The 16,709-nt window shown below is 50.0% G+C and overlaps 1 protein-coding gene across 1 annotated transcript in view; it reads left to right on the forward strand.

Annotated features, from left to right (window-relative positions):
* The first annotated feature begins 3,063 nt into the window (after positions 1 to 3,063).
* The window catches only part of PRDM16 (PR/SET domain 16), a 300,196-nt gene continuing 286,550 nt past the window's right edge, over positions 3,064 to 16,709 (forward strand). Inside the window, exon 1 of the mRNA XM_063176900.1 lies at positions 3,064 to 3,267. Coding sequence (XP_063032970.1) covers positions 3,231 to 3,267 — 37 coding nt within the window. The 5' untranslated portion in view covers positions 3,064 to 3,230. The remainder of the gene's footprint in view (positions 3,268 to 16,709) is intronic.

Here is a 16,709-nt window from a genome sequence, read left to right on the forward strand (position 1 = left end):
AGCTCACGGCTTGTGCTGGAGGTGCCAAGGAACCCACCCAAGGAAATCGCTGCCACTCCCCAGAGCCGCGGGGACCCCCCTGCCCCGCTGAAATCTGTCGGACACCAGAATGGAGGCGCAAAAAGGGGCGAGGACGGAGGGGTGAACCCTCGTTTTGGGACCACCCAGACCCCTCTCTGCCCGCGGGTCCCCTGGCAGCGTGTGCTGCCCAGAGGGGCTTGGCTCTGTGGTCATTAATTAATGGTTATTAATTAATTCTCGGGGTGATTTTCCCCTCCAGCCATGCCCAGGGTGGGCCGAGCTCCCGGGGAAGCGGCGGAGCACGGAGCAGGGCCCCGGCTCCTTGGCTTGACCCGGCAGCGCCCAGAACCTTCCTGGCGCTTCTCCCCGTTCTCCACGCTCATGAATTTCCCGTTGCCCGTGGAACAAACACGCACTCAAACAGGTGCAGGCTGCAAAAGCCGCTGCCCACCGCGGGATGCTCGGGGGGGCTTCGGGGATTCCGGGGGGTGCGAGGTTCTCCCTGCCGGGGTTTGCTGAGCCCCGGGACGCCTCTCCTTCCGTGGGGGCTCAGAGCCGGCCCCGGCTCAGCCCCGCGTCCCGGAGCGCTGAGCCCGGAGCGCCCGGGCCGTGCCCTCGGTGCCAGCCCCGAGCTGGGCACACCGGGCCCGTTCCCGGGGGCAGAGCGGCTGCGGGAAGGGATCCCGCTCGTGTCGTGTCCTTCCCCACACGCAGCGCAGCCCACGGCCAGCACACCGCGGCGCCTGCCCTTCCAAATTCGTTCTCTATTTATTTTTTTTTCCTCCCCCACCTTTTAAAATTTTTTATTTTAGGTAGGTTTTTCCCCTTTTTTCCCCCTTTCCTGAGGCGGCAAAGCGCCGCATCCCGGCCTTGCCGCTCCGCTCCCCGCTCCCGCCCGGCCGCTGCCGCCTCGGCCCGGCAGGAACGCGGCCGGAGCCGGGGAAGCCGCACGGACAGAGCCGGGAACAACCGGGAACAAGCGGGGCAGCCCCAGCACGGCGCCTTTCCATCGCTTCTCGCTGGCTTCGTTTGCAGAATCACCCCCTAAACCGTGGAAGCCCTTGAGTCACCCCAACCGCGCACCCCCAAACGCGTTTTGCTTCTCCCCAGTTATCCCCGAGCGGGGGGTTCCCCGCAGGAGCTGATTCCTGGGGGAGTTTGGGTGATGGAAATGGGAGGGAACTGGGGGAAAAACAAAAAAAACCCCGGGGTTCTGCGGGGCTGGGGCTGAGGGGGGCACGGCCGCGGTGCTCCGAGCCCTCCATGACCTTCGTTCCCTCGTCATCCTCCCCTGGCTCTACCCGGGAGAAATAACCCGGGACGACGTTTTCAAACTGAAACCCGTCCCGGGAGCGGCTCGGTGGGCGACAGCGAGAGTCCGGGATGGCTGCGAGAAATATTTCAGTGAGTGGGGAACACTCGAGCTCCTGTTTCACCGGTGAGGCTGGGAAGAGCTTGTTTTTCCGACCTCGGGGTGCCCGGCGCGCCGTGGAACGGCGTCCTCGAGGCAGGAATTCATTCACAGGCACCGCTTCGGCATTTTGAGGCGACACGTGGCTCCGGGTTGCCTTCAAACGGATTTATTTTATTTGGCCTCCTGCTCCCCCCCGCCACCCTTCCCCTCGAAACGCCGGCTCCTCGGTAGCATCTGAAAAGGCCTCGGCTCCCATTTGCAATTAAAGAGTTTATTGAGGAGGGGAAAACCGGTAATTAGCAGGAATATTCCCCCCCCCCCCTCCCCGGTTCCACCTGCAGGGCAGGAGTGCAGCTGGCGGAATGGCTTCCAGCAGGGACCTGACGCACCCACACAAGTTTTGCTTTGTTTTTTTGGGGGTTTTTTTTGGGTTTTTTTTTTTTGCGGTGCCCTTCGGTGCGAGGGCTCCCCGGGACGGGTCCGCACCTCCAGCGCGGAGCGCCGCGCTGCCCTCACCACCCCCCCCCCCCAATTATTTTATACGGAATGTTTTAAGGCGACGCGCGTTTTTCTCCATATTAATCTCATTAAATCCTACCTTTCAACCTTCTTCCGTGACCATCTGACCTGGCCACTTGAATTCAAATAGCGCTTTCTCCGCAGTCAAAGCCAGCACATCAATCACCGGCTATTTACACTTCGCTCCTCTCTTCAAAGCGCCTCTGCCCCAGCGCTCGCTACCTCCGCTCGGGGGGGGCCCGGCCAGGTCCTGGGGGGCTCCGGGGCTGTCTGTCCTTCCTGTCCCCCCTTTCCTCGGGTGGCTGGCGGCGTCTCCCATCCCTGGGCAGCGCTGCCCCAGCGCGCTGCTTTCCACCTGAAAGGCAGAGCAGAGCGGCCGCCTTCCCTCCCTCTCTCCCTGCCCGACCCCTCCCGGCTGCCCGGGGCCCTCCCGCGACAAACCGAGGGTGAAACCCCCGCGAACGGCGACAAAACAGAGCCGGGGATGAAGCAGCGAAGCTGCCGAAAAGCTGGAAAAATTCTGGTAGAAACGCGAGAAATACCGACAAAACACAGCGCGAGTTGGGGTATTTTAAAAGTTATTATTTTTAAAGTTAGGCAACCACCCCGTCCCCAGGAGCCGAAGGGGGAGAGGAAGGCAAAAGAAAAAAAAAAAGTTTAAAAAAAGGAAGAAAATAAAGACAGACACTGGTTGAAAAGTTACGTAAATAAACATTTTTCAGATTAAAAACAAAAGCATGTCCAAGCTAGGAACGTTTACGAGATGACAACTACTAACAAACTTTCTCTACAGCATTGCTATTTAGTAGTAACAACAATAATAATAGAATAATAATAATAATAATAATCACCTCTTTATAGGATGGCACCTTGATCCTTAAATATTGTCCAGTGTGTAAGGTCAGTGTGCGGAGGGTTAGGAGCGGAGAGGGCTGATTTTTCTTAAAGGGGCAGATCAGGGAAGGCTGTGGTGGTGCCGGCAGAGAGGAGGGGGCAGAGATAAGTGGTCTGAGGAAGAGGATAGGACAAAAAAAAAAAAAAAAAAAAAAAAAAAAAAAGAGAGAGAGAAGAAAAAAAAAAAAAAAAAAAAAAAAACCAAACCAGCCCGATGATGATGAATACATTGGAAAGTTTTTTTGGCCCTGGTGAGGGTGTCAGATTGAATGCTCTGTGCGCATGTGCGAAGGTGTCCAAACTGACAATGCTGGGGAGATGAAGATAGTGTGTAGCTGCTTCTGGGCTCAAGGAGGAGGAGAGGAATCCACACGCCGACACGATGAGATCCAAGGCGAGGGCGAGAAAACTGCCCAAAAGTAGGTCCTTTCTCTCCCTTCTTCCGCGTACCGGCGGCGGGCCCGGGGGCGCGGAGCCGGGCCGGGGGCTGCGCGGGGCTGAGCCCCTCTCTCGCCCTCCCTCCCTCCCTCTCTCCCTCCCCGCGGCGGCGGCCGCGCTGCCCGCACCGCCCGCCCGCCCCTGGGCGCGGATCCCCCCGCGCTGCCCCGCGCTGCCCCGCGCTGCCCGCTCCGCGCTCCGCCGGCGGTGCGGCGCTGCGGGGCCGGGGGAGAAAAGCGAAAGTTGGAGCTGGAAGTTGACGAAAGGGGATAGCGAGCAACTTTTTTTTTTTTTTTTTTTTTTTTTTTTTTTTTTTTTTTTTTTTTTTTTTTATTGAGTCGTTCCCAAGTCTTGTGAAATAATATTCCCGGCTCCTGAAATAGTGGGCGCTAGAGGTCTGCGTTTGGCATCTGCCGGCGGGAGCCGAGAGACGGAGTGCTGGAGAGAGGGGGGAGAGAGGAGAGAGACAGGCAGGGGGGGGGGGGAGTGGGAGAAACCCTTCTGGTCTCGGGAACAATTATCGAGGAGAGAGGGAAGGAAGAGAATTTGTAGCAAAAAATGGATCCGCTCTCAGTGAGGGGCTTTGGAGTCGCAGGTCCAGAGGGAAGATCCTGAAGGCAGCTCGGGTGTCCCAGCTGGGGGTTAAGAAGGTCTGGGGGAGGGGAGTGTGGGGGGAGTGTCTTTAATTTTTAATTTTTTAAAATTTACTTGGGGAGTGGAATTGCAGCTCGTAAGTCTCGCGCAGCTTTTTCCCCCCACTCCGTCTTCCAGCGGACCCTCTCCCCGTTCGTTCTTTCTTTCGAGTGGTTTTTAGACTGGATTTTCCGAGGAGGAAGGAGAGTGTGGCTTTGGTAGGGAAGAGCGGGTCCTCTCTGCCCGCAGAGTCCCGCTGCAAAGGCTCGGGATGGTTCCTCGGTGATTCCCTGTTCGGTTCCGGTGGCAGCGCACGATCCCGGAGCTGGGCAGCCTGTCTGTCCATTTATTATTATTATTATGATTATTCTCATTATTATTATTACTACTACTACTACTGTTATTTAGTTTCTGTTTCGCTCTGCCTCTCTGTGCGAAGTATGCGGAGCTGCAGAAGTTCCAGCTCAGTCTGTGCCCCGCTGGAAACTCCGCTCGCAGCGCTCGGAAAAGCCTCGGGCGAGCAGCGGTGCCCGCTCCGGTTCCTCGCGTGGCTTTCCACGGGCACCCGGGGCCGCTCAGAGCCGGGGGGATCCCCCCAATGTGATGGAGAACATCCCCCCCTGAATGCCCCATTGGGGGTTCAGCCTCTCCCCGCCGCTGCCGAGGGGTCACGGGCGCTCCAGCGCTGCCACACGTGGGCTCCGGGGCGGATTTTCTCGTTCAAGTTCGTCATTTCGGAGCCTTTCCCGGCCGCCAAGGTCAGCGAGGGCCGGTGCCGCCCCCCGGGATGACACCCCGCTTCTAAGGGGGACCCTTCCCCGAAGCTGCCGGGGCCGCTTTCCTCACAAAGTCGCTTTGTCGCCGGCCCCGAGCTCCGGCCGCCGCCGCTGTTTTGCGGCCCCAGGTCCCGCGGGTCACCTTGGTGTCGCGACATTTCCCATCGCGATCCAGGAAGGTCCCCGCTGTCCCCAAAGCGTGTCCGTGTGTCCCCCGAACGCCTCCCTCGGTTCTGTTTAGGGCGGGATGGGTGACCCTGAGCGTGGTCAACGTTGTCACCCCATGGCCGGGGCGTTAGACGGGAAGTTCATTGAATTAATCCAGGGATTTTATTTTGCTTTAATTTATTTTTTTACAATAAACACTCGTTTCAAGCGTCCCCGTTCAAATAATAACTTTTTTAAAAAGTCGTCACTTATTGTTTTAGGTTGTTAAAGCGAGGAATGATTTTTCAGAGCTCTCTTGGCTGGAAAAGCGAAGTTCAATGGTTAAATAAGGCGGAATATTTCACTTTTACTTTTATTTTCTTTTTAAATTTTTTCCCCCTCGCTTTTCCTTCTCTTTCTTTTTACTTCTTGAAAAGGCCCCGGGTTTTTGTTGTTTGTTTTTTTTTTTTTTTTTTTTTTTTTTTTTTGCAGATGGGTTCAGTGCGGGTTTTTACAGATGTGTCCCTGGTGGGTGCGATGCGGATCCGGCCGCGTTTGAGCGCGGCTGGGACCCTCCACGCTCCCTCCGTGAGCTCTCAGCGAGCTCCTGCACTTAAGAGCTGGAAGATTTTCGGTGTTTGGATATCTCAAGAGCTCGGGGAAGGGCCGGGATCTCCACGGCCGGCAGCGAGCCCTTCCCGGCGGCCGCGAACACGCCTGGAAGCGCCTGCTCGGAGGCTGAGCCCTGATTAAAATCAGGTGTTTAATACAATACAAGGCCCAACGGTTTATGGGGTTTCAGCCGAGGATTTTTTAGGGATCACAGTTCAAAACAGTAGTCCGGAGCTAAGGTTTCAATATCCCAGGAGTATTTATTTGCCAAACAGATTAAACACGGACACGAGTGTGGGATCTCGCTGTATTTTCCCCGAAGAAGTAGCCACAACTTCTTTCACTGTATGGAGCACCTCAGGTCCCTTCCAAACTCGTTTTTTTGTCCGTTCCAGCCCCAGGAGTGGCTGTGGGAGCTGGGAGAGCCCGCACGGCCCCGGTGCGTGGCCGCCGAGCCGTGCGAGCGGCGCACGGGGCTTTAAAACCACGCTGTGCGCTGGAAAATTTCATTTCATTGGACAATATTTCAAGCAGATGTGAGGCTCCGCTGGGAATTCCACAATATTACCTGCCTGGGGAAAGGGGAGAACGCGTGTGCGCTGGGCTGGGAGAGGAATTCTCGGTGGGGAGAGCGGCAGGTTCCGAGGGCAGCCGAGCTGAACCGGAGCCGGGAATGGTTCTCGCTCTCTCCGTGGCTCCCGGAGCCTTTAGAAACGCTGTAAATCAGAGCACGAGGCTCGCTAAGGGTGCAGGGAGGCACAGCAGCCCCGGCGGTGCCGGAGCCCAGGTGAGCGCTGTCCCCGCATCCCCCGCAGCCCCGAAGGGATCAGCGGGACGGGCAGCTTGAAGGCCACGCCGTGTCCCCGGCTCCCAGGGCCTCGTTTTTCCGCGAGAAAATAAAATCTGGGCAGCGGGGAGAAGGCTCTGCAGCACCGGGGGTCTCGCTGCTGCTGGCAGGGAGAGGATGCAGAGGAGGAAAACGACCCCAGGAGTTGGGCGCTGCACGCTCAAAGCGAATTCGTTTCCTTTCGAAATCCATGAATTTCAGAGTACAGCCACAACACCGAGCTGCACACGGCAGGATCGCAGGGTTTTAAATAAATGCTGGCAAATTATGACAGATATTTCTGCAGCCCCGTTTGGTTTTCGCTGTTGGCAATAGGAGCGAGGCATACTTTGGGGCCGGAGTTTTCAGGCAGCGCTGGTGCATCCTCCGGGCACGCTGGACTGGCAGGGAAATGGTTGTGAACCCAACCCTGCCGTGCCCGGCACCGCTTTCACCTTCGAGGAGAGAACAGGCTTCCCGTTTACTGATATTTTATTAATTTTATTTTAATTAAAGCTGTAGAGACAGCGAAGGGGAAAGGGAGAGCAGCGAGGAGAGCTGGAGCCCAAGCGCCACTTCCCGGCTCCGTCTGTGCTCCCACAGACGCTTCCAACGCTGCCACGCACCGAGCAGGGAAATTTATGGCGCTTTGGGGCGTTGGGATTTTTTCCCATCTCCGAAGCTCTCCCTGTGCCCTGTCCCTACCCAGAGCCCGGTCATGGGGAGCGGAGGGAGGCAGCGAGCTGTGCCCGGCCCGGTTCCCCGGTTCCGTGCCCTCGGTGACCGGGATGTCCCCAAAGCTCTCCCGAGCGGCGGCCGCGGGTGCGGAGCCCAGCGCAGGTGCGGAGCCGCCGCCGGGTCCCCACCGTGCCTGGGTCCCCCCCTGTCCTGCCCCGGATCTGTTCAATTAGGCAATTAGGGATGCGGGGAAAGGAAGAAGGGGGGGGTTGATCCGCTAATTAAGGTGATGCGTAATTAGCGCTTCAACAAAAATCGCCGAGGAGTTGAGATCGCTTTACTCTTAATTTATTTTTTTTTTCATTTCCCCCTCAAATTCTATAAATATAATGTATCAATTCCCCTACTCGTCCCGCGTGGGTTATTTGGGGAAAAGCACAGAGGGAACAACTGCAGGGCACGTCCTCTCCTTGGCCTGGGCAGGAATTTGGCAAACGGGGGCACCGAGCCGGGGTTTGGATGAGGAGCACAGGCTGCTCTCAGCCGCAGGGCAGCTCCGAGGTGCCAAAGGGATCGGGATTGGGGTCCGGCCAGCGCTCCTGGCTGTCCGAGCCGCTCGGATGAGGTGCGTGTGATGCCCATCCACGTGCGCTCGCATCACGGGGCGCTGGCGGCTCTGCTCACAAATCTGAGTTTATAAAGTGCGTCAGAGAAAGGCGCGTTGTCCCAAACCCGCCGAATTCCCCCATTTCACGGAATTCCCGTTGCCTGTAAAACCTCCGTGTCTGTCTGTGCGGAGGCGTTTGTCTGTCGGGCTGGCAGCGCGCATACAAAGCTCTTAAAAGGCGCATTAAAATCACAGCTACTGCACGGTCACGACCCAGAATGTTCCGTGAAGAAATCGGACTGAATCTGTACTTTATGTTTGGTTTTTTAACTCGACCACCCAAACCTGCTTTATTTTTAGGCTTTGCACCGGGACTGCTGGGTGAGCTCAGGGATGGCAGGGGAGATCCTTAATGAGCTGGGGGGATAAAAATAAACGCAACATTTTCCTGAGAGCTGCTATTGAAAATACCTGGGGAAGACGCTGATGTTGGGAAAGAACAGAAATGCCCTTTTGGCCGATTTTAGCCACACTTTAGCGGGATCAGAGAGCCCCGAGGGCAGCAGGGTTGGGAAGAGGCGGCCGGGATGGAGCGCAGCGCACCTGAAGCGCGCACCATCCCCGCTCCTTTCCAGGCAAAAAAAAAAGCGAGGCAGGAGCTTGGATTTCACCCCACGGCAGCGCTGTAATTCATCGCTGCCTCTCGCTGCGATGATATCCCGGCTCCGGAGCGTTCCACGAGCGGGGAATTCTGCCGGGATCCTCCGGTTCCACCTGCCCGCCGGGCTGCGGGCTCCGATCCTTGGAGGGGATGGCACAGAAATCTCCTGTGACACAGGGAACGGCACAGAAATCTTCTGTGACACAGGGAATGGCACAGAAATCTCCCGTGACGCAGGGAATGGCACAGGAATCTCCCGTGACACAGGGAATGGCACAGAAATCTCCTGTGCCGCAGGGAAATCGCCTCTCCAGGCACGGCTGAGCTCCTTCGTGTCTGCAAAGCAGCCGGAGATTCTCGCAAGGAAAGGCCCCGTTGAGTGAGAAGTGTTATTATTGTGATGATGGCTATGATTATTAGGGCTTAGGTGGTTTATGAAAAGCTCGGTGCTGTTTAATACGGTGCTTTAAAGACAAAGGCATGAGAAGTTTGCAAACATGAAGGAGGTGAGGCTCGGGAGCCGCCTGGATGCTGGGGAATGGGTTGAGATCCTCCGGCAGGGCTGGGGAAGGGAGGAGGTGAGAGCAGCGACTTGTGCAGGATCCCTGCCCGCTCCTGGTGGCAGAATCAGGGGGAGAATCCACATTTTTTCAGAGCCTTCTACCTGTAAAAATTCCATTCTTTCTGGTTATTATTATTTCCCTCCTGTCTTGATGCATTAAAACTTCGGCTGGGTGAAATTGTTTAGTGGAAGTAAAAGCTGCATCGCCAACCCAGACCCTTCCTGTGGCACAGAGCTGGTGGCACCTGGGATTATTTGTGCCCTCCGTGGGCCAGGACAAGCTCAAGCTTTATTTCCACAACTTGCTGGCTCTCCCCTATTACTGGATGTGTTTATTTTTTACCCCCACTTAGGGATTATTTAAATGACAAACTCCGATTTAGCGCTAAGGGGGAACACCCAAATCTTGGCTGATGATGATTTTCTCGTGCTTATTTCCCAAAAGATAGCGTTCATCTCAGGGGGGTGAGAGCCCAGCACATCAATAAACGCACACCCACAGTGTCTGTCTGCAGCTGGGGATGTGCAAACACATTTGTTCCACTCTGGCTAACAGCCTGTTGATATGGCATCCCCCTCCAAAATTCCTGCTGGCCTTTCTCATCTTAAACACACCTTTTAACTTTTACTTTTATTTTTTCCTCTTTTTTCTTTCTTTTTTAATTTTTATTTTTTTTTCTGGAGAAATTTCAGTTCAGGGATGTTGGAGTGGAAAAGATCTACGACCTTATTATTTCTTTTCTTTTCCTAATGGATTTTCATGCATCAGCGCTACCTCCTCACGGCTGTTTATTTTCATTTTTATTGCACTTGGGTTTGCCTTGTGCACCGTCCAAATCTGTAACAGAGTGTCCCTGTCCCGTGGAGGATTTCTTCCTCCTCTTCCCTCCCTGAGTGATGGCACCTTCTCTGCTCATAAAAATGAAATATGACTTTCATCCCTGCTCTAAGTGTGCATCATGCTTCTGAATGTTCATGCCCTGAATAAGGAGATTTTTTATCTTTGGGTTTTTTTTTTTTTTTTCTGTAATCGAGAAGAAATTTCCCTGCAGCAAGGGATGTCTTGGTGGATAGGTTTGGAAAATGAATTCCATTTCCATGGATTTAAGTGCAGGACAGTGGGAGGAAGGAAAGTTTCTGCTCAGAGAGTGACTGAACTTTGATCATGCTCCCTAAAAATGGTGTTTTACCCAAATTTATATAAAAAAACCTAATAAGGTGGGGGGTTCTGTACCGCTGAACCCACTTTTGTGCTCAAACGAGGCCACTGGTCCTCTTGGGGAGACATTTGCCAGGTGAAAATGGACTGAGACAGCCAAATTATTTCCAGTAGGCCACAGAATAATGCTCCCATCATGGTAAATCCTGGTCTGCAACCGAGCTGGTGTGGAAAGACTTTGTGGAAAGACTTTGTCTTCTCTTCACCATCCCCTTTTTGGGATTATTTTAGGGACAAGAGTGGGGCTGGCTGCACCACAGCCCTCCCCAAAGCTGCACAGGCACCAGGGGTGAAGTGTCAGCCCAAGAGAAACCAGGTGCTGATTAATTTTTACCTCCATAGTTTTACATCTTTCAGGTGTTTTGCTTTAAGGTCCCGGTTTGGGAGGTGGGTTTTGGCTTTTTTTGGGGATTTTTTTTTTTTTGCTTCTCTGTTGTTCTTGGCTTGGGAATTCTCCCAGCAGAGCCCTGAGACACAATGCCCTGGCCTCAGCTATTGGGATCAATTTAGCCATCATTACCAGATAACACTGTCAGCCCGTTTGAGATCCATATTTGTTTAATAGTTAATGTTCTGGACAAAACACAGAGAGCTGGGGAGAAGTCAAACTGCCCTGAATGCTCTGCTTATTTTATATCCACTATAACTATTTTTGTCCATGAAAATTGGCTTAATTATATCAATGGAATGTTTCTTTTTCAATTCTGTAGGCAATTAGTCCATCTTGCTGGCTGCAATTTATTTTAATAAAAAAATAAACCAGTGGCGTGTTCAGTTCCTCATCCCCTGGGGACAAATGCGATTGGTGTGTTTAATTTCATTAACTACAATGCGGCCTACTGGAAAAATGTATAAAATCAGCTTTATACAGCTTAAACACTGGCATTTGAAACAAATCATTACTGCATTAGCTGTCACCCTGGTAATTCTAGAATCCAAGACAAAAATATTATAGCTGTTTTTATAACCCTCTGCAAATACGCTGTTAAAATAATTTGTAATCATTTTTTAAACACGGCCTGATGTTTTCAGTTAAAATATCTTATCACCACCAGAGAAGGTTGGCTATTCATTATCAAAAGGAGGCTTTATTGAATGATTCATGGGTTGCTTCCCCAGCAGAAAATCCCCTCCTGTCTGCCTGAAGCTCCCCGCTTTGGAGATGGACTCTCAGCACTCAGAGGTTTTTATGAACTAAATTTGAGTTGCTCCAGTTGTAATTCCAATTTTGGGAGGACAAGTTTCATTAGTAGTGTAGATGAGGAAATCCAGCAATGCTTTGAAATATTCTTCAGCTATATTCAAAAATTCACATTTTCTTCCCATGAGACCCAGTGGGGAACATCCCAAACCAGCTCTGAGTGTTCCTGTGGGCTCTGAGGTGAGAGGGAAGAGTTCCCAAAATCAGCCCTGATTCTGTGAGGTTCAGCCCAGCCCATCTGAACCCAAATCCTCAACACACACAGACCCTGCCTGAAGCTCCCTGCTTTGGAGATGGACTCTCAGCCCTCAGGTTTTTTTCTGAACCAAATTTATGTTGCTCCAGTTGTAATTCCAGTTTTGGGAGGGTTACTGCAAGGAGAAGTTTCATCAGCAGTGCAGATGAGGAATATTCAAAAATTCAGCTTTTTTTTCCCATGAAACTCAGTGGGGAACATCCCAAACCAGCTCTGAGTGTTCCTTTGGCCTCTGAGGTGGGAGGAAAAGCTGACACTGTGCCCATACCCCTCTGAATTTCCAAAATCACTTCTGATTCTGGGAGGTTCAGCCCAACCCAACCCATCTGAACCCAAATCCTCAACACACACAGATCCTGACACTTTGATTCACACTCTACCCCTCTCACTGCAGCTGGGTATTTTTCAGATGCCACAATTTGGCCACAAAACGGCTCTTTTTGATTTTAAAATGAACATTTTCCCTGTGTAAGAGCACCCAGGGCTGGATTAAGAGATGTGTAACCCATGAGTAAGGTTGGGCACAGCACTTGTGCCTGATCTGAGGTTAAACTGCTAAAACTCAGGATTTCTGATGAAACTCAGAATTTCTGCTAAAACTCAGGATTTCTGCAGAAACTCACGATTTCTGCTGAATGCTGAAACTCAGGATTTCTGCTGAAACTCGAGATTTCTTTTTGAAATGCAAGGCCAGATCCCCGACTCATGTAAATCAGCACCAACATCAATGAACCTAATTTTCACCAGCTGAGGACACGGCCCCAGAGATTTGTGTGCATGTGCATAATAAAAATGTACAAATATGGGTCTAGAAGTGCTCGAAGGGGGTTCACTCCCAGCCTCTGCAGATCAATATCTGCTGCAGAAATGCACTTTGGCTCGGCTTGGTTGTTCTCCTTAACTTAAGGAATGATCAATTCTATAACCTCAGCATTTTTTAGACAGATTGCTATTTTCTGAAGTGGCAAGGACTTCCTTTCCAGGGGAGTAATCCACTGAGGATGGGCCACACTGGACATGAGCCATCTGCTCCCTTGCACGCACTCAGCTTTATTTATTTCTTCTCCCTTCCCCTGCTGTCATAACCAGTAGTTCATTTTCTTTCCCTATCTTTAACTTTACAGCGGCGGCACCTTGTTGCAAGTGATACCAATTTATTGTTTTATTGGTGTGGCAGGTTCAGGAGAAAAATCAGCTTTATTTCCTACTCAGGGTGAAATCACTTCAGGGGGAATAAAGAAGCTCAGGGCAGTTTCTCTCCTGGGTTTGGAGGGCACAGAGTGGTGCCAATGGAGGGTTGATTCTTATCAAATATCACCTAAAGCTATGAAGAGGAAGGTGAAGAAGAAGGAGCAGCTTCTGCCTTAAAACCTCTATCTTGTTTTATATATATAAATATATGGTAAAACTTTAAGTTTTCCACCATGTGATATTACACACTTTCATTCAGCCCATAACCCCAGTTCTAGAACTAATTTTTAGAATTAATCACACCCATAATCCCAGTTCTAGAATTAATTTTTAGAATTAATCACACCCATAATCCCAGTTCTAGAATTAAGTTTTTTAATTATTCATACCCATAATCCCAGTTCTAGAATTCAATTTTCGAAGCTTTCTCAGGTCAATGCAGTGTTCTCTTATCAGCACAGAAAGTCTGAAATTCTCAGCAGCCAACTGGAGGGCTGGGATTGGGATCACAGCTCTCTCTTGGTGGCCTGGGCTCTGTGGGGTGTCAGGAAAACTGCAGGATAAAGGGGGAAAAAGGAGAATTTTCCATCATTGCCATGAGCAGCTTTACCTGAGTTTAGGCTCAGGATTAGGCTGGGACCAGCTCCAGGGCTGTGTTAGCTGAGGAGTTTCTTCTCCTTCTCTCAGGATTTGTTGGCTGGGAACAAATGCAGGAAGTTTGACCCAAAGTTTTGCTCTGAACATGGAAAAGTTGCAGGATGGAGCAGTGGTGGAATGAGAGCAGCTCCTGTGCCCTGTTGTTACAACAAAACCAACTTGGAGCACGCTGAAACAACATTACCTGCTCCAGGATGCAGGAAAAGCAGCACTTTGGCATTTCACTGAGCTGACAAAGTAACTTTCCCAGCTTAAAAAAATAATTTACCCTCAGCTGCTCCATCTGTGACATGGGAGGGATGCACTCTGTGATTTCTGGACCAGCAATGTCTCATTAATCACCTTTGTGTTGGTCCAGCTCCCACCAAGCTCCTTGGGATGATTTTGTTGAATTTGCTGCAGCAGATTTTTCCCTTTTTTTTTTTTTTTTTTTTTTTTTTTTTTTTTTGCAAGTTTCATATTTGGCTTAAAAATCTTTCATTCCATCCCAGCCACTAATAAAAAAAAGCTTTTGTTTGCTTGTAGTCTGGCATTTTCTTTGCTTTCAGGACAGTGTTTAGTGTTTTTTATTTCATGGCAAATGGACCTTTTGGGCTCAATCATGTAAATGAATTTATAAATGGCTGTGCTGTGAGTTCATGTAGTATAAAATCACTCCACCATTTATTTTTTTTCTGTTTATAGAAAAGGACTGGTTTCATTTTATATTTTATTGCCTCAATGTGAAATAAAGAACTTGCACCACTTGTGAGTGATCATATATTTTATTTCAGAATTATCACATAGGGATAAAATAAATTTCAATCCCTACATGGCACAATAGGCAGATTTAAAAGGAGTTGATACCTCGTGGAGAACTTTGAAAAGCCTTTTGCTCAGCAACAGTTCTGCTCATGTATCCCATATAGGAGAATAAAACCAGATCTTGGTTACTGTGGGAGTTCTTAAACGTTTCCTGCTAGAATTCCCTGCAAGTTTTTATCCAGGGAAAGTCCAGGGCAGAATTTGGTCCTTTGTCCTCTGTTGCTGATAGTGTTTATTAGGGAGGGATTTTCTCAGGTAAGCCTGCAGGAAATCCAAGTTATCTTCACTGTGTCCTCAAGGAAATGCCTGAGGGGCTACTGATGCTCCCTCAAACATTCAGGCATTCCTTCTTTACCCCACAGACACAACATTTGCTCAGTTGAGACCTTTTAGGCGATTCTAAAGCTTCCTGAAATAATTTATTTCAGGGCTTTATGATTATTGGTATAAAAAATAGGTGCACCTGTGAAGCAAAGAGAAACCAACCTGTGCAAACCCCCAGAGGTTCCCTGCTGGACTCCACAGCTGCTCCAGCAGCAGGTGGGTGATGCAGATGTTCCATGTTTCCAAATCTGCTTTTCATTTCCTCTCTGAACTCTTGGCTTTTTAAGTCCCATTTCAGATAAAGAAGCATTTTTGGGTGGCTCTGGAGTCCCCAGGGTTGGTGTCACCAACATCATCTCCAGCCACAGCCAGAGAGTTTTTCCTAGGAGCCAATTCCCAGCTAAATATTGATTTTTGGAGCTGCAGTATCTGTTGCAGTAGATCAGGGGAAGGAGCCTGAGTTTCACACCCATCTATAAATCTATTTTTACCCAATGGACAGTAATCAAAAAAGAGGGGTATTTTTATTAATAAGTATCGTGGTTTAGCAGTTTGAGAAACAAGTCTGGAGGCATTAACCAGAAAAAGCTCTGCTGGAGAATTAGTTCCACTCAGCACCTCTTGGTGTTCCTGTAGCTGTGATATCCAGGGGATTTCTGTTATATTTAAGTTATATTTGTGTTTTATTGGAGAATTTGGCTTTTCAGGCCAGGAATAAGGACCTGCAGGCTGGGCTGGGGGAGCTGAGCAGAATTCTGCTGGGTCAGTGGCTCAGCCCCAATCCCAAACCTGGAGGAAAAGCACAGAGAAATGGTCCTGCTCACCCTCCCTGCCTGAGAATTCCTGGTTATTTACTGCAGAATCCAGAGCTTTGGGGGCAAAGTGAAATTGTGGCAGATTCCTTTGCTCTGAGCCCTCTTTTCTCCCCCTGTGAAAATCCCAAGGGGGTAACAGGACAAATTGAGGCTCGTGTCCAACTCAGCAGCAGGAACTGGGAATTCTAGGATGGATTTTGCATTTTCCAGGATGGAATTTTGCCTTTCCCAGGATGGAATTTTGCCTTTCCCCCTGTGCAGCTCCTCAGGGCCTTGAGGGAACCTTCCATCATCAAAATCTCACTGCTGGGAGCCCCAAACCTGCTGAAGGCCTTGGTGGTTCTTGGTGGTCTTCCCATGGACTTGGCAGGACTTTGGAGCAGGTCCTGGACGCCCTGGAATCTTTGGGATATCCATGGTGTTTCCAAATAAAGAGTTTTTCCTTCTGTCTGGGTCGCTGTGCAGCTCTGGTAAATGATTAACCACCAAGGGGCTGGGGTAAGAAGGATTTATCTCCATGGAAAAAAATCAGCCCTGCCTTTGTCTCCACTTCTGAAGTTCTTCTGGTGTGATTTGGCTTTTAAATATTTGTAAATGTGCTTGGTTTGGTTTTTATTTTAATCTGCAATTTGTTGAGTTCTGTGCCTGATTCTTCTCAAATATCCCAGAGCAATGTGTATTTCTGCCCCCTGAGAATCCTAGAATAAGTGTGATGATCCCATTCCAAGGCAATGTTTTGGTAATTGAAGACTGAAGAGACAGCCTGGAGGACTTCCATGTCAATAGATATATTTTATATCTTTATTTCTACTTCAGAACATAAGTTATAATTCTGCAAGGAGTTTTATTCTTATTTGCAGTGGCAGATTCTTAATTTTCCTTTTTAATTCTTTCAAGATGACATGTTTAAAATGAGAAAAAGCCCCCAAAACACCCCAGTGCCAACCTGCTGATGTATCTATGTAGAGGTTAAATATTGGCAGAGTGGCCATTTAGATCCTTGTGCCTCAGTGCTTGCATTAGAACAAAAAAAATACCCCAACAACCAGCACTCTTGAAAAATTACTGAATTCTCCTTGCAGTGTCAGGTTCCAAGATAATGATGTGTCTGTGTGTGAAAATATTAAATTGCAATAACATGCAGAGTGAGTGGCTTTCTGAATGGGGTATTCAGTTCACAGCTTGGACTATACATAAAGCTAGTGAGTGACAGAATACAAATGGTGTCATAAAACATCAGGGGAATTTAGAGCCAGCCTCAATCTTTTTGATCTATTTTCTATCTGTGGAGCTCTCCCCATCTATCTTTAGTTAATGAAACAGTTAAACAGATTTAATTATTTATCACTGTTTAATGTCAGGAGTTATCAAAACAGATTACACTTCCCCCCCACACACTTCAAGGTATTAGAAGGACTCTCAATGTCTTCAGTGAAGTCTGGGATGTTTCCTGT

This window comes from Melospiza melodia, chromosome 26 (assembly GCF_035770615.1).
Source record: "Melospiza melodia melodia isolate bMelMel2 chromosome 26, bMelMel2.pri, whole genome shotgun sequence".
Lineage (NCBI taxonomy): Eukaryota > Metazoa > Chordata > Aves > Passeriformes > Passerellidae > Melospiza > Melospiza melodia.